General features: G+C 53.7%; 8 protein-coding genes across 8 annotated transcripts; 4 read left to right on the top strand and 4 right to left on the bottom strand.

Annotated features, from left to right (window-relative positions):
• Positions 1–751: 751 nt before the first annotated feature.
• On the top strand, positions 752–2,391 carry PG998_000927 (serine protease; the record flags this gene model as incomplete). Its single annotated transcript, XM_066867745.1, has 4 exons — positions 752–1,398; positions 1,461–1,582; positions 1,695–2,038; positions 2,219–2,391. Exons 1-4 carry the CDS (start codon positions 766–768, stop codon positions 2,389–2,391), a joined length of 1,272 nt encoding a protein of 423 aa, XP_066736160.1. The 5' UTR covers positions 752–765.
• A 592-nt stretch (positions 2,392–2,983) lies between these two features.
• Positions 2,984–3,700, bottom strand: PG998_000926 (glycoside hydrolase family 11 protein; the record flags this gene model as incomplete). The annotated part of the gene is made up of 2 exons (XM_066867744.1): positions 2,984–3,494; positions 3,549–3,700. 2 exons carry the CDS (start codon positions 3,698–3,700, stop codon positions 2,984–2,986), a joined length of 663 nt encoding a protein of 220 aa, XP_066736159.1.
• A 1,319-nt stretch (positions 3,701–5,019) lies between these two features.
• On the top strand, positions 5,020–5,433 carry PG998_000925 (MutS domain V; the record flags this gene model as incomplete). Its single annotated transcript, XM_066867743.1, has 1 exon — positions 5,020–5,433. One exon carries the CDS (start codon positions 5,020–5,022, stop codon positions 5,431–5,433), a length of 414 nt encoding a protein of 137 aa, XP_066736158.1.
• A 133-nt stretch (positions 5,434–5,566) lies between these two features.
• PG998_000924 (MutS domain V) lies at positions 5,567–8,314 on the top strand (the record flags this gene model as incomplete). The annotated part of the gene is made up of 1 exon (XM_066867742.1): positions 5,567–8,314. One exon carries the CDS (start codon positions 5,567–5,569, stop codon positions 8,312–8,314), a length of 2,748 nt encoding a protein of 915 aa, XP_066736157.1.
• A 556-nt stretch (positions 8,315–8,870) lies between these two features.
• On the bottom strand, positions 8,871–10,281 carry PG998_000923 (uncharacterized protein; the record flags this gene model as incomplete). The annotated part of the gene is made up of 4 exons (XM_066867741.1): positions 8,871–9,261; positions 9,317–9,347; positions 9,415–9,790; positions 9,844–10,281. The coding sequence occupies 4 exons, from the start codon at positions 10,279–10,281 to the stop codon at positions 8,871–8,873; spliced, it is 1,236 nt and encodes a 411-aa protein (XP_066736156.1).
• Positions 10,282–10,306: 25 nt separating this feature from the next.
• On the bottom strand, positions 10,307–10,964 carry PG998_000922 (uncharacterized protein; the record flags this gene model as incomplete). The annotated part of the gene is made up of 2 exons (XM_066867740.1): positions 10,307–10,480; positions 10,557–10,964. The coding sequence occupies 2 exons, from the start codon at positions 10,962–10,964 to the stop codon at positions 10,307–10,309; spliced, it is 582 nt and encodes a 193-aa protein (XP_066736155.1).
• Positions 10,965–12,857: 1,893 nt separating this feature from the next.
• PG998_000921 (MFS general substrate transporter) lies at positions 12,858–14,572 on the bottom strand (the record flags this gene model as incomplete). The annotated part of the gene is made up of 4 exons (XM_066867739.1): positions 12,858–13,681; positions 13,758–13,975; positions 14,048–14,105; positions 14,173–14,572. 4 exons carry the CDS (start codon positions 14,570–14,572, stop codon positions 12,858–12,860), a joined length of 1,500 nt encoding a protein of 499 aa, XP_066736154.1.
• Positions 14,573–15,826: 1,254 nt separating this feature from the next.
• On the top strand, positions 15,827–16,479 carry PG998_000920 (uncharacterized protein; the record flags this gene model as incomplete). The annotated part of the gene is made up of 2 exons (XM_066867738.1): positions 15,827–16,099; positions 16,165–16,479. The coding sequence occupies 2 exons, from the start codon at positions 15,827–15,829 to the stop codon at positions 16,477–16,479; spliced, it is 588 nt and encodes a 195-aa protein (XP_066736153.1).

The raw sequence follows: 16,479 nt of genomic DNA, 5'->3' as shown, positions 1-16,479 counted from the left end.
TTTAAACTATTGAACTCCGCAAGACATGCGTGTAGGTAAGACATGGACTCTGTGTGCGAGCTCAGCCCTTTCGACGTGGAAAAGGGCCGTTTCGGACATGTCGCCAGTTACACCATAAAGCCACTGTCACGTATAAAGCGCCATCGGCCTTTTTCGACGCTGTCTTCCTGCCCAATACCTGGCATCAAAGCGTCAGTCGCCATCCCAAGCTGCTTACCCACAGGGACCCAAACGCCCAGGAGGAGACATTGAGCGACATGGTTTCTACTGCGAACTACGCCGGAGAGGACCCCAAGGCACGACAAAAAGAATTCAACATGTCTCTCAATATTCATACTTTAAGCGACGGCAATGTCCGGTAGATTGGTCGTGTATGACTGGGGATGGTAATGTGTGGGAGGAATAGGCGTCAAGGGGTTGCTTCACCTGGATGGTGATGCCACCATACTCTTCACGAGAAGATGAGATAATTGCCCGCGACCTCCATCGACCTGGTTGCTCATTCTGTCGAACCAGCCTCTGGGTCTAAATCCCAATTCCGAATGAAAACAAAGCCATAAGCATATATACCTGCATTCAAACAATCGTTATATATGCTGCTCTTCTTCTATCCCCCTTCTCCCCAGCATATACACCCGACCCTCCACTTCACGACGACAACCCTTCCCGAAGGCGGGTATTGGTAACGACGCGCCTCCTCACCTGTCCCTAACTACCCCCGTTGTGATCTCGTGCTCTGCTCGCTCTACAGCGCTGGAAGCCAGGATGGTATTGATTCGGTTCATCACCTTGTGCCTCTGGCCAATCCTTGTTTTCGCTCAAGCCCCTCTCCTCAGCCGGCATGTCAATGATGCAATCGACAATCACTACATAGTGGTCTTGAAGCCCAATCTGGGGTCATCAGTGGCTACTTCGTACTACAACTCGCTGCGCACGCTGTCCAAGGCGCTTATCGGCCCCCATCAAGGTTTGCTGCGGACTTTCGAGAGCGTCGATGGTCTACACGCGTTCCACATAGAATGTGACAAGGCCGTGCTGGAGACGATCCGAAAGAACCCCAAAGTGAGTACTCACCTGCGGATCCCCTCAGGGGCCACTGCTTTGCTGCAAGCTAACGTTTCCATTGACAGGTTGCTTACGTCGCTCAAGATGGCAAGGTTACCTTGCAAGCGGCCATCAGGAAACCCATACGCCGGGATGATGGTGGCAATTCGGATGCTGCCCCCTCCGCCATGGGGGCTTGCCCGGATCTCCCACCGCACGCCAGGGATGGTTGGATACCTCAAAACACCGGCGCAGAAGACTCGGCTGTACGTTCTTGACACCGGTATTCAACTAAAGCACCGAGAGTTCGGTGGACGAGCACTCTGGGGCAAGAACTTCATCGACGGCGCCCCGGTACGTCGTCAGACATATACTCTATAGAATCCAAGCATGATAGCCCTGCTAACGCGGCATAGGATGATGACGATAACGGCCATGGAACTCACACGGCTGCCACTGCAGCTGGCAACACAGTGGGAGTCGACAACACCACTATTCCGGTGGCGGTTAAGTGTCTCGACAAGAACTCTTCAGGGACGTGGTCTGGCGTCATGGCAGCCATAGATTGGGGTACGAAAGCCCAATCAGCTCGCTCCCCCTTTTCTACTATCTACTACCGTATCGGAAGGCTAATGTCACTCTGTACACAGCCTGCGGCAACGCCACGGCCCTGGGCATGATCAAGCGCTCCGTCATCAACATGTCAATCGGGGCTCGACGTACCAACCGCTCGATGACATGGTGCAGCACGCCTACGCGCAGGGCATGACGGTGGTGGTGGCCGCCAGCAACTACGGCGCCGACGCGTGCACGTACTCGCCCGCACGGGGAGCCAACGCCACCACCGTTGCCGCCATCGACAAGTCCGACGGCCGGCCCGGCTGGAGCAACTGGGGCGCCTGCGTCGACTTGTTCGCCCCGGGCGTCGACATCACGAGCGCGTGGCCAGATGCCGACGGTCGTGCGTACGCTACTTTGAGTGGGACTAGTATGGGTGAGTTTGCAAGACCCCTTCTCTTTCACAAAGTGAACCTCCTCACGGACTACCTACCTAACCCCCCTTGATGTTTCCTTCCTGTTTCGTCTCCGTTTTCTTTCTAATTTCGTACCTTATGGCAATCTGTTTCCGTGTGTATGGAATAGCGAAACTGACGAGACTCCTGGTGGCCGGTAGCCTCCCCTCATGTTGCTGGCCTGGCAACATATCTGATGTCGCGCGAGAATCTGTATGGCGAGGATGTGGTTCGGCGTCGGCTGATGGAGCTCGCCACACCAGACATGGTGCACGATCCAAACGGAAGTCCGAATAAGATCGCCTTCAACGGTGCTGGCGTGTTTGCGCCATAGGCACAGGCCTCCTGCACCTTACGAGACGAGACGCAAGGGGGAAATACGATCGCAGGAAGGGCGCATTGTATGTACTACACTGACGTGGGTTGGAAAATATCAGATTTCACCATTAGAGGAGGTCTTGGGTAGTGATTGGAGGGCCTTAGTTTTTCTCATTCTCCCATGTCTCCAGTCGGATGATGCTTTATTAGTTATCATAAAGGGATTTAACGCTAGGATGCGTACATTCACGCTCGATGGTAGCATTTACGGTGTGTAGCCAGCCTGAAGCATCAGTTGTGGTCACGTTTGTCGGAAGAATGACTGAACTTTCATCAATTTCGTAGTGTAAGTAACGTCCCTCCAATGAACAGAATATGTACACCAGCGCTAGGCTCTGAATGAATGAGAAGGTATAGATAATGAACGACCCCCTACCCTCCGGGCCGTTGTTTTTGTGCCTCGTGGAAGCCCAAAAGAAAGTAGGAACAAGCAAGGGCGAAGACTCCAGGCTGATGAGTCGGGTTGAGTCAGGGAACCCCTCAGCGTAGTCCAATCTGAAGTGATTTAAGGTGGTGCTGCCGCCCGCCCACAGATCGCGCCTGTGGATTTACGATGATTGCTGGACGGTCACAGTGGCAGAACCACTGCTCTGGTAGCCCTCCGTAGCAACGATTTGGTAGTCGTGTTTGCCGAGCTGGAGACCAGAAGACTTCCAAGCGTCGAAGTGCTTCTGGATGTTGACGGTGCCGCTGGTGCGCTTCGAGGTTCGAACAGACCAGAACTGCGGGAAGGTCGAGGTGCCCTCGATGGATGGCTGGTTGACACGGGTGGTCTGGTAAATGTCGTAGGTGCCGCCGTCGTCGGAGACACTGCCCTTCTTCTGGGCCTGTGAGGCCGGGTTGTACGAACCGTAGGCCTCGACGACGTAATACTCGACGAGCGGGTTGCGGGTCCAGCCGTAGACGGACAGGTAGCTGTTCACATTGAAGTTGTTCCAGGTGCTGTTGTATTGGATGCTACGAGAAGCCCCCGGGTTCCATCCCTTTCCACCGACAAAGTTGTTGGCGTTTTGCCAGCTCACGCTGTAAGAGCCACCAGCCGTGTTTTGCTGTTTGGACCTGTTGTCAGTCTTTGCGCCAAGTCATGTTCGGGTGGCCACTCACGTAGTTCACGTTGCCTCCGCCATCGGTCCAGAAGCTGTAGTAGAACCCATTGTGGGTTCCGGTGCTCGAGGGAGTGCCGCCTCTCGTGATGAGCTCAAGGGGGAAGAAAGGACGCCGGTGATGGCCGTGGCCGCAAGCGCGAGAGCAGTGAAGGAAACCATGACGAAAAGTGACGAAGATTGTCAATTGCCTGAAGGGCCTGTCTGAGAAGGGTCCTTTCTTGGTCAGTCACGGGCGATCACGATGCTTCTTATAATCTCAGGGGTCCCCTTTCCAGGCCTAGAGATCTCCTACCATGCCAGCCTCATGCCGCTATCCCTAATTTTGGTGCATACTTGAGCTTCCGGGTCCTGACACGAACGGCAATCCTGATGCTGATCATGTGGTGTAGGACTGCCGGCATGTGTGGGTTATAGATTGAAATCGTGAGGTACGTGTGGGATGATTGGAGACCCAGAGCATAGAGTTGCAATATGCCAAGCTAAAGAAGCATCAACCGCATGATGACTGACAGACTGTGTCGATGATTTCCCGGCGGCTAAATACCCCCGCCATAGTATGGTGGCTGTTGCCCTGATTGCTCGTAGATGAGGATTCTGGTTTTAGCTGCGTCGTTAGACGATGATACTCAGAGAGCTGCCTAGAACGGCCGTGGCCGGTTGGAGAGGGACTGCGCAACGGCATGTAGGTGCCGAGAATGGCTTCCGTGATGCAATTTACTTGCAGCTGCCAAGTGTTTGATGCCAGGCCGCCCAATGATATCGGGTCGAAGCTGGGCGAAGCGAGCACCAAACTCACCCCTATAAAGAGGGTGGCGTCACTCTTGGCAAGCCATGGACGGCCAGGCTTCTCTTTCGATGGAAAGAGGCCCAGCGGTTGCTAAATTGGGAAAAGGTTACGAGCGAGACAAGACGACCGAGGTCGATAATTGGTCATGGGAAAACCGCGACTCGACGGCCACCAATCCCCCATTACCCGGAGCAAAGGAATGCCATCTCTGGAGCCATGTGGCCTACACGGGCAGCAGGACGCTCTTGGGGATATTGCAGGCTATGGATTGAGGGGATTGAGGGGATTGAGGGGATTGAGGGGATTGAGGGGATTGAGGGGACAGCACAGTGGAACAGCGGAACAGTGGGACAGTGGGCAGCCTAGGCGGCAGGCAGGTACTGGGCAGGTACTGGGCAGGTACTGGGCAGGTACCGACGAGTGCCGGCTTGGTATGGAAACCACCTGCCCAATCAATCAATCGTTCAATCAATCAATTTACTTTACGCGTCTCCAACCGTGGAAAGCGCGTTGACGCGATCCCCTGCCAGCCGTCACTGCCGTCACTCCCGTCACTCACTTCACTCACGTCACTCGAGACCGACTCCATCCCACGCCATCTCCAATTCTCATCGCTCGTCTCGCACACGCCCGCATTCGGACTTTTACATTCAATCTGCGCCCTTGGCAGCGCAGAGACCATTGCTGCAACATGGCGGGCGCACCGAAAGGGAAGAAGCAGCAGTCGCTTACCAACTTCTTCACCCCCAAGAGCGTCAACGGCCTCAACGCCATCTGGAAAGCCCAACACAGTGAGACACAAGAAGGGAGCAGCTCCAAGAAGCGCTCGCTCGAGTCAACTTCGGACGGCGAAAACGAAACCCCTACAAAGCGATCGAAGCCCCCGGCGCCGCCTGCCCAGCCTCCCTCGCCATCCGCCACCCAGTCCGACACCAAGACCACTACCAAATCCGCCACCGCCCGAACAGGGCGCTACTTCTATCATGAGTCGGCCTCGCAGCACCCTCTCGAGGCCGGAGATGCCGGAGATGATGCCGCCGAGAAAAGAGGAAGGCAGACTTGCATGCCAAGTTTGTCAAGAAACTCGGCCGCCCAGACAGCTTGAGGGGACGGGCGTGGCAGACCAACGATGAGCAGGCCAATCCTGAAGACGCCGAGGATGCCGAAGAAGACGAGGAAGAGCAGCGGCCAGCTCCGAAAGGCCGGAAAAGGGGGCAAAGACGGGGAAGCTTACCCCGATGGAGGAGCAGTTTCTGGCCATCAAGCGGAAGAACATGGACACCCTCTTGATCATGGAGGTGGGCTATAAATTTCGCTTCTTTGGCGAGGATGCGCGCCTGGCCGCCAAGGAGCTGAGCATAGTATGCATACCAGGGAAGATGCGATACGACGAGCACCCGTCTGAAGCACATCTGGATCGCTTTGCCTCGGCCAGCATACCCGTGCCTCGGCTTCCCGTTCATGCCAAACGCCTGGTGGCAGCTGGCCACAAGGTTGGCGTCATCCGACAAATCGAAACGGCAGCCCTGAAGAAAGCCGGAGACAACAGGAATGCGCCCTTTGTGAGGCAGTTGACCAATGTGTATACCAAGGGGACCTACGTGGACGAGATCGGCGAGCTTGAACAGGAAGGTTCGCCTTCCGGTGGATACCTGCTTTGCATTACTGAATCCAAGGCCAAAGGCGGAGGCACGGATGAAAAGGTCGATGTGGGCATCATCGCCGTTCAGCCGGCTACTGGCGACATCATATACGACAGTTTCGAAGACGGCTTCATGCGTAGCGAGATTGAGACGCGTTTGCTCCATATCTCCCCATGCGAGTTCCTCATCGTCGGCGAGCTCACCAGGGCTACAGATAAGCTGGTCAAGCACTTGTCCAGTGGCACCAATGTGTTCGGAGACCGCAGTCGTGTCGAAAAGCTGCCGAAATCAAAGACGGCCGCTGCAGAAGCCTACTCCCACGTCACACACTTCTACGCAGATAAACTCAAGGAGAGCGAAGATAACGAGCACGCCAGCTCTCTGCTTGACAAGGTCCTCAAGCTACCTGAACCTGTGACCATCTGCCTTTCTTCCATGATCAAGCACCTGGAGGAGTATGGCTTGGAGCACATATTCGATCTTACAAAGTACTTCCAGTCCTTCAGCACTCGCTCTCACATGCTGATCAACGGTACGACATTGGAGAGCCTGGAGGTCTATCGAAACCAGACAGACCAGGCCGAGAAAGGAAGTCTCTTTTGGGCCTTGGACAAGACTTTGACCAGATTTGGCAAACGTTTATTACGCAAATGGCTGGGTAGACCTCTATTGGACCAGCGCCAGCTTGAGGAGCGCGTTGCTGCGGTAGAGGAGCTGCTCGATAACCAGAACTCGCCTATGGTTGACCAGTTGCAGAATCTGTTGGTGAGTATCAGAACGGATCTGGAACGCAGCTTGATTCGTATCTATTACGGAAAGTGCACCCGACCCGAGCTTTTGGCGGTACTTCAGACCCTCCAAAGGATCGCTGTCCAGTACTCTCAGCAACGAACTACCACCGACTTTGCCTCACCGGCCATTAGCAAAGCAATTGCTTCTCTTCCAGCCATCTTGCCATCGGTAATGTCATATCTGGATCGCATCAATGCCGAGGCTGCGCGCAAAGATGAAAAGTATACCTTCTTCCGGGAGACCGAGGAGACGGACGCCATCACCGACCACAAGTTAGGGATTGCTTCGGTGGAACAAGAACTGGATGCTCATCGCCAACCAGCAGCTGAGATACTTGGCAAGAAGTCCCCTGTACAATACGCCACTGTCGCAGGTATCGAGTATCTCGTCGAAGTAGCCAACACCGACTTGAAGAAAGTCCCGGCATCATGGATGAAGATCAGCGGGACGAAGAAGCTGTCCCGATTCCACACGCCCGAGGTCGTCCGGCTGATCTCGGAACGCGACCAACACAAGGAAGCGCTGGCCGCCGCTTGTGATGTGGCCTTCTCCGAGCTCCTATCTACTGTCGCGTCGGACTACCAACCGTTGCGCGACGCCGTATCCGGCCTTGCAACGCTCGACTGCCTACTCTCTTTATCGAAAGTGGCCGCCCTGCCCGGGTACAGCAAACCAACCTTCTTACCCTCCGACTCCCCGCCCACGGTATCCGTGCAGAACGGCCGCCACCCCATCGCCGAACAAACACTAACCACATCCTACATCCCCTTCACCACGACGCTAGCCGCGCCGAGCCCCTTAGCCCAGCTCATCACAGGCCCCAACATGGGCGGCAAGTCCTCCTATGTCCGCGCCGTCGCCCTCCTCGTGCTGCTGGCGCAGGTAGGCTCCTTCGTGCCCGCCGACGCCCTGCAGCTCACCCTCACCGACGCCATCTACACGCGCATGGGCGCCCGCGACAACCTCTTCGCGGGCGAGAGTACTTTCATGGTCGAGGTCTCTGAGACGGCCCATATTCTGCGCGCCGCGACTCCGCGGAGCCTCGTCATCCTGGACGAGCTGGGTCGCGGCACCAGTACTCACGACGGCGCCGCTATTGCGCAGGCCGTGTTGCAGCAGGTCGTCGAGGAAAACAAGTGCCTGACGCTGTTCATCACGCATTATCAGAACCTGAGCCGTGTGGCAGACAGCTTTGGAGGGAGGATAAAAAACGTACACATGCGTTTTGAGGCTGCCAAAAGCGGACGCGTCATGGACGGTCCGGCGATGGAGGATACAGACGAAGCTTCTTTGAATGGCTTGGATGAAGAAATTACATTCTTGTACGAAGTAGCTGAGGGAGTTGCTCACCGGTCATACGGTTTGAATGTGGCGAGGCTTGCGCGCATCCCACGGAAAGTGATGGATGTGGCAGCTAAGAAGTCGAGGGAACTCGAAAATGAAGTTGCAAAGCGCAGGTTGGATGGAACAGTCCGATTGCTGACCGACGTGCTAAAAGCCAATGGGGATGATCAACTTGATCAATTGGTGTCGGGCATAGAGCAGCTGTAGCACATTCAGTTCGGCAGAGTACGTAACCCATGTAAGATAAGAGAGGAATAGCAGTGGGAAATGGAACTTGTATGCGTCTAATATACAGCCATAATGAAGGCGCAAATGTCTAAACAGGACATCCTCGCCTGGTAACACCCAGATAGTGACCCTTGTCCGAGACCTGCCCATATGACTCCCCGCTATCGGATGATGCACCACGAGCGCCATGTGGTGAGGGAAATGCGACGAGAAGAAAAACCGAGAAGGTAAAAAAACCAGATAGAGTGCAATATCATGATGAAGTAGTGGTTCTGAGAATCGCATTAGTGAAACTTCCATGGACCTAAGTAGACAAACGACATTCAGGGAATGGGGATGTTTACCATGCGCCACTGCTGATCAAAGGGGCCAATGAATCAATAATAGGGGGAAACCTGATCAGTCGCCAGAGGTTCTTCCTTGAGGACCTGGTTGTCTCAGGTATCTACTGCCAGAAAAGAAGTGGGAGTCCGTGTGCGTAGCTTTCCGGCCGATAGCCTCTCTGTTAGGCCAAAGCTGACATAGGCCGCGATGTTCAGAGATTGAAGTTGTCGTGATGGTGGTGGCTTGGCTGGAACGCCGTCGAAGTATTTCGAGAAGGGAAATGGAAAGAGCTGTAATCGTTGTGACCATTGACTGACTGGAATCCATTCGTGATAGGTTTTGCATCGTCCTCGTATGGCGTAAATGGGCGAAACCCCACGCCATCTCGTGGCTGGACACAGAGAGGGTTGAACGAGTTGTTCTCGTGAGAGCCGAGGGAATTCAAGTACGGGTTCGATGTAGTCTCGTGATGGAAGGCGAAAACATCGTTCTCTTTGCCACTGTACAGGCGAGAATGCTGCCCCTTATGAGTGGGTGTTGGTGAGAGCAAGTTAAGGTTCGGATTACCAGGGCGCAATGCAAGGCCTGGGACGCCGTCGTTGCTGCACAATGTCAGCTTTCCTTCCCACCTCTGTATCACGGGGCCAATGAACTCACGACCGTTGTCCAAACGAAAATCCGAAGTGGCCTGCTGAGAATGAGTTAGGATCTGCAGAGTTCCTGTGCCATGCGGAAGAAGACGATCCCACCCTCACCTCGGCTGGGAACCTCCGAGTCTCTGAAAACATCCTCCGGGCCATCTTCGAATGTTTGTTCCATGGGCTCGGCTTTGATGTGCTCGTCGATTCTTGAACTACGAGAGCGAGTAGCCCGAGTAGATGCCGGCGCATCGGTTTCGTCATCGCGAGCCGTCGAAGTAGCGGCCCACCCACCCCGACCTCCCCGGCCTCCCCGGCCTCCCCGGCCACGGGTGGCGCTACGAATTCGACGCGAGTCGCGCGAAATAGGCTCTGGCTTGGGCAGCTGAGTTGCTTTGGAATGTCTGCCTCGAGGCTTTGGTGATTTGCCTCGCGTGGCCTTGACACGTTGAGATTTCGTACCTCTTTCGGTGCGTGAGGCTTTGTTCTCATCCTAGACATGGCGCTGTTAGCATCTTCCCATGTAGGCAGGAGAAAATTACCTACACCACTGCCATCAATCGACGGCTCATCATAGACATTGCGCTCTCTTTGTTTATTGAACTGCAAGTCACACACGGTCTCCGTCTGGGCCACGAGTCCCGAGTTATGTTGCATCTTTGCTAGCACGGAAGGGTCCTTCCTCTGGTTTCGCTTGCGGCGATCTTCCTGGGACGCCGCATCGAAAACGTCCATGCCCTTCAACCACTCGCCCTTCTTGAATTTGGCATTGCGGGCGTCTTCGGCGGTCGATCCCTCTGGAAGATCCGGGATCCCAATCAAACTCGTGTCGGCTGTAATGTCGGATGGAAAAGACGTTAAATCACCTACGTCTTCAGCATCCCCATTCTCATCAGATGGAACTTGGTAGTTGGAAATGATATCTTCATCATCCTCCTCATCTGCCATATGACTGTATTGTGAATAGTCAGGCACATCTGCCATTCTCAAAGGTGGGAAGTTGAAATTGCTATGGTGGGGGATGCTGTCCAAATGTCTGAGCATCGTTGTCCTGGAGCCAATATGGCCACGAAAGGCCATAGTTGATAGACATCGCACCTAAGGTAGCGGCGCTATCTTCTTCAAATTCAGGCTTGATGTTGTTTGTTCGAGGTTTCGGGCGGACAGTGTTGTTTCGTCGACCCTGTGACGATGTCAATAAGATGCCAAAATAAATCTCAGTCTCCTAGCAGGCCCAGAAGATATTGACAGGGACTTACACCTCTGCCGCGCTTTGTTGCGCCAGCAATACTGCGCCCGGCTGATGCTTTCACCTTCGTGTTCGTCGAATTCCCAGACTTTCTGTTAAGGCTGGTGCGCTGCTTCTGGTCACGAGCGTCGCTACGGGCTCGGAGCAGATCCTCGATGCCGTGTTCCTCGTACCAAGAATCAAACTGCTGCATCTTACTTGCAGCTCCCTGATCGGTCTTCTTATCAATATCCATCTTGAACTTGTTCTGCAAGTGACCTTTGGAAGAAATGTGGGTTAGAAGATGAGAAATATCCGAGAAGTGAGGGCTGCCAGGGCATATGAAGCAGGTGAGAGGGATGCTGATGCCATTTGAATTTGTCTCATCCTGCAGCTCATCATAGCCAGATTCTTTATTGTTGAGCTTCTTTGAAGACATTGTCGCGCTCTTGCAGCTGTTTCTTCTCGTCGATAGCCCACGATAGCCCGCCCTCGTCAATAGCCCGCTCTGGGCGATATTCCGCGTTCGCCGAAAGTAGACCCATAGTCGGCTTTTGAACGAAGTAGGGATAGAACAGATGTGTATAAGCTGAAGTCTTATGAACTCGCTGGTTGTGCACGTGAGGTTAGCACCCACCACAATTATATACGAAGCAAACTCCCGAAATTTGTCAAAGTGAGTGTTGGTATAAGACTGTACTCTCTTGGGGGACAACCCAGGTCCGAATGATTCATAAAAATCCATATGGAGAACGTTGTGGGAAGGGTCAAGTAATGCTTCAGGGTGATCATGATGTGTAATATTACCCAAGATATCCGTACAAGAAGGAAAGGGAACAAGGGAAAATGTAGCTAACTTACTCATTCGACGTGTTATCATCGAGCAGCAGGTGACCACACGTGAACGTGCAAGTATGGAGGGCAAGGGAAATATCCTTTCTGTGAGTCGGACTGAAGGCTCAGGTGTCTTATCGGTAAGCAATAGGGGCCCAAGACGAGTGTTGTATAATAAGGTATTTACACTGACTTACAGGTCTTTGCGTAGTGCTGGAACTCAAAGACAATTCATTTGGTTGTTGGTATCTAACAAGAAGGGTCCTTGGCTATGAGCTTCGAAATACTCACGGCATCGATGCAGATCTGGTTGTTGTAGCCCCTAAAATCCAAGGCCGGTGAAGATGTTGACGCGGCTGGAAAAGGAAGCATTCAAGGATGCCACCATTCGAGCTTGTTGGCTGGGCCGATGGGTGATTTTAGGTAAGAGTCGGCATTCAGAGAAAGACTACTCCGAGAGGTAACCGCCGTTGTGAGGATGAGGACTTGAGGCTGGGCTGCCGCCGCTCTAATATCAAGGAGGAACTCGGTCGTGATGCAGTGGCCAATACCTAAATCTGGGACTGAACATCGCTTATCAGCTGAAGTTTTCATCAAATACTCTGAAACCAAGGGGAGGTGCTACTTGGATGTTCGCTATCTAGGTTGTCTTCCAGGATTGCTTCCAAGAGGTTATTGGGGTTGGACTCGAAGCAGTACGCGAACATATACCACTAGACAAAGACTAAAACATAACGAGCTGCTTACTGTGAACACGGGACACCCGCTGGCAAAGCCAGTCACGTACAAGCCTCGACAAGCACCAATCTGTCGAACAATGATCTGATGAGTGGAGGTAGTCACCGATTACTGGGATTGAAAGTGGGAAAGGTCAACACGCCGTTGTATCTCGAAAGGAAGGTTTCAGGCAGAATGCGCCTCGGTGAAGAGCCGCTCACGCCTGAGATGTTAAGGGGGCTTGAACGAATGAAAGGCAAGCACAGTGAGCGTACCCAGCGGGAGAAAAAGAGGTGGCACGAAGGAGAGACAATGATAGAGAATGAAAGACACCAAGACCAGGGATTTGATCCGGAGAGTGAAGAGTGAAGAACAACAAGCGAGGACGCAGCTTGGACAGCCAGCTTTGCCCTTGTTTACGCGCAGAGGGCCAGACCGAGTCCGGCTTGTTCAAAGAATTACGTACCGCGTCTGGAGGGAGGGAAGGCACCGCCGGAGATAAGTGGGCATCTGCCAGGCTTCCACAGCAGGCAAGAAGATCCAAACCAGGAACCCTTCTCTGGTACACCAATTAAACGAGAAAGAACTCTGTCGACCAATCCGTTCGCACGATTTGAGTAATCAGAAACTTCCCACGGCACGGCAAGGAACCAATTGCATCATTGGTAGCCGTGACTTTACAAGAAAGCTCGATTGTGAGCTTGTCCGAGTGGTCATCACGTAGATATCCACAAATGATGTGTTGCGTACTGCGTGTCGTGTGTAGCATCTCCTACGACATCTATAGGACATACTGGAAAAAGACCTCGTCGTGGCTGTCTCTCTCCGCCGCGGTCATCTGTGACCTCAACTGTTTTCTCCTCTTGTTCTTCATTGCCAGAAGCATACACACGCTGCCGACAAGCACAGCCCCACCAATGGTGAACACAAGTCCTGTCGTGAAGCCAGTTTCATAACGCGGTGCCTCGTCTTGGATGAAGACGTTGCCGGAGACAAAGTTGGCGCAATTGCCGAACCCCATCATCCAAGCCATGCCCACGGCAAGGTACCTGCGCCCCCGGAGGTTGGCAGATAGCCAACCCAAGAGGATGGGCATTTGCGGGAACGTGCCGATCGACATGAGGAAGAGGGCGAGGTACCGCACACCAGCCTTCGGGGCATAGACTCGCATGATGATCCAGCCGACGAGTTGGAAGATGATGGCTCCGAGGACAAAGGGGGTTCGTAGATTCAGGCGCGACGCCAGCCATGTGACTAGGAAGGATGAGACCATCCCCGAAGCCCAAACAGGCATGGCCATGAGTTGTGCAACTGTGTTGGTCCAGCCTAGCTCAGTCAAGATGGTGGGCGAGAAGGCGGACATCGAGGCGGCCGTGATGTCGCAACAGAAGAAGCAAAGGGTGAACAAGTGAATGCGCCAATCCACCAGCACCTTGCAGATCGACACTTGATCTGATGCCGAACTCCTGGTTTCGACGCCTCGAGATGCTTCTAGATGGGCTAGTACGCGTTCGCGCTCGGTAGGTTTCAGGAACCAGCTCTGCGCCTGATGAGGGAAGTTTGGGCAGAAGATGATCACCGGTATCGAAAAGACAACAGTCATCACTGCTTTGTCAGGTCATGTTAGGTCACCCGCACTGCCCCTATCCGAGACTTGTTTGGAATATACGGGAAAACGTACAGCCTTCGATGATAAAGACCCAGCGCCACCCGGGGTAGCCCCTTGTCCCCTCAAGATTCTGGATCGCATAGGCAAGAAGACCCGAAAATAGTGGACCAGCAAGCGCAAAGTTGAAGAACCAGGCAAACCGAAGGGAAGCTTCTTTCTTCGTGTAGTACATGGATATCATATACGTAGCCCCTGCAGGGAGCGAGGCCTCGAAGGTTCCCATAAAGAATCTGCAGCAGGGCATGCCTTTATCAGTATTCCAGTAGACCGCAATATGGATCGGATTGACCCTTTCATCTTACCGCACCGCCAAAAGTCCCCCGTAACTCTTCGTGAGGCCCTGGCACATACCAAGGATGCCTGTGGTCAGGTGGCAGGTTAGTTCAGACATGATCCTGAAGCCATTGTAGACCATAGTGGCACGTACCTAGCAGGGTCATTTGACCACCAAGAAACAACCCGGGCCGGATTTTGTCTTGGTTCAGTATCAAGTTGGCCGGTATCTCGGCAAGGACAAAAGGAACATAAAATATCGCCAAGGCTATGTTGTAACCATTGCTCGGCATACCGAGCGATGCTTCCAATCCGGTTGGAGACCCGATGCCCAATGCACGTGCATTCGCGATGTTCGTTCTGTCTAGGAACAGTAAAGTATACAGCACCCCCATGATAGGAACAAGAACGAAATCTCGTTTCCATAATAACCTCCTATCCAGAACCGCATCAGATTCTAGCACCGCGGCCCGGCCCAAGCTCGTGGTAGAGCCATTGCTCCGTTTTGATAGGTTATGAGCCGCAAGTGTCGCTTTCTGCATGATATCCCCCATTTTGACTTGCGATGTGCCTTCTAAGAGAGGCAAGGGGTACCAAGAGGCAACGGCACCGTTGACGAGAGAATCCGGGGTGAGTGGGTAAATGCTAGAGGATAGTTGGCTGAAGGTAAACGTGGGAAGGTTCCAAGAGGTCCGACCAGCAGTGAGAAGTACGAGATTGTTAGATAGACCAGGCAAGTTATAAGTACTGGCCCATGGCTTAAGCGCTGCTGACCGCGGGATTTGTAGATTAACTCACCGTGGCCCCTGGCTTGATACAAGTGGTTGCCAGTCATCTTGTATCTGACCCTAAGCCGCGTACCTACTCACCTAGCAGGAGAAACGGCACAATTATGTCGGCGATGGCTCTCAATCTACCGGTATCGCTGGCCTTGGCGTAGGTAGGGACACCGATACAGGGCAATACCATGCCGTCCTCACAAGTGACCTCCTGCTGTCGATACTTGTGGACAGAGGGAGCAAATGCCGGCATGATGGTGCATGCATCGCAGTGTGGCAGACGGGATGGGATGAACTCAAGAACTAGATAGGCCATGACTGGCAAGTGGAGAACAAAGTTCTTGGGACATGCCGCTTCCAGCTAGGCCGTCCTAGGCCTGGGGGTTGGCCCTGTGCGTGTACGGCTAGCCTCAACCTTTCTTTCTCTCTTCACCGGTGCGACCCGAAAGCCCAGGTCTGGCTAGTGCGATATCCATGGCAAGATGATGAAATCTTGTAGATAATGCGTGGCCGGAAGTTGATCCCTACGCCAATCGCCCTACCCCTAGAGTATCGGACAGCACCTTCCGCCCACCTACTGTCGGATGTAGCTACTTGACCATGAAATGCAAACACAGGCGGGGTAGATCTTCCGGTGCGGGATGGGGGGGGCAGCATATGTACGAGGCTTAGAATATACCGTGGTATCTATGTGCTAGTCGCAAACAGAGCTCTGTTAGCCAGTGGTCTAAATACTCGTCTTTGACGAAACACAACACCGATACTACCATAATTGAGGATGGCCACCGCGGTTCAGGCCCCCGTGAGCTACGTCTCGCCGAGGGCCAGATTCGGGCTAATTGTGTGAGTACACCTACAGACCTGGCATTGCATAGCGAAGACCGAAGGCTGGCTAACTCAGCATATCCTACAAGGCCAGCAACCAATACGGTGGTTGAAGCCGAGTTCAACTGCATGTTAGTCCCTGGCGTTTCCTGGCACAGCGGGCGCATTGCGATAGCCAACCCGTCCTTGAAGGATGATGCAACCATGGTGGCTTTCCTCGAGCAGTTGCGCGAGACTATCGGCGGGGCAGTTAGTCGCGTGTGCGCTTGCTTGCCGACTTATATGGTCATGGGCATGAGCGCGGAAACTTTCTGGGGCGGCCAGGATGGTGCGAAGAGGTTTGAAGACTTCATGGTTGAGAAGGCCGGTGGCCTCCACGTCACTACTGGTGCGCTGGCCGCGAAAGCAGCCCTGGACTGCTATGGCGCCAAGAAGATTGGCATCATCACACCATACCAGGCCGTTGGCGATCAGCAGGTATGCTCCTTCTTTTTCCTTGGGGGCCGTAGTGTCGTCATTGGGTGCTGATCGAAAACTTCTAGGTTGTCGATTTCTTCACCCAAATAGGTTACGAAGTCCATATGATCCATGGCTTGAGATGCGAAACCGCTACTTCGATCGCCGAGGTGGCCCCCGAGGTCATTAAGGAAGCCTTCAGAAAAGTCAACTCTCCCGAGGCGGATGCGCTGCTGCAAGCAGGGACCAACTTGCCCGCTGCCAGAGTCGCTGCGGAAATGGAAAAGGAGCTTCGCAAGCCAGTAATTGCGATAAATACCGCAACCGTTTGGCACGCATATAGAGCGAATGGGATCTTGGACAAGGTCCAAGGTTTTGGTTCGCTTTTGGAAGAGCATTGA

This window comes from Apiospora kogelbergensis, assembly GCF_038363985.1.
Source record: "Apiospora kogelbergensis strain CBS 113332 chromosome Unknown utg000001l_segment0_segment0, whole genome shotgun sequence".
Lineage (NCBI taxonomy): Eukaryota > Fungi > Ascomycota > Sordariomycetes > Amphisphaeriales > Apiosporaceae > Apiospora > Apiospora kogelbergensis.
The sequence above is the reverse complement of the archived record's forward strand: the minus strand, read 5'-3'. Positions and strand labels throughout refer to the sequence as shown.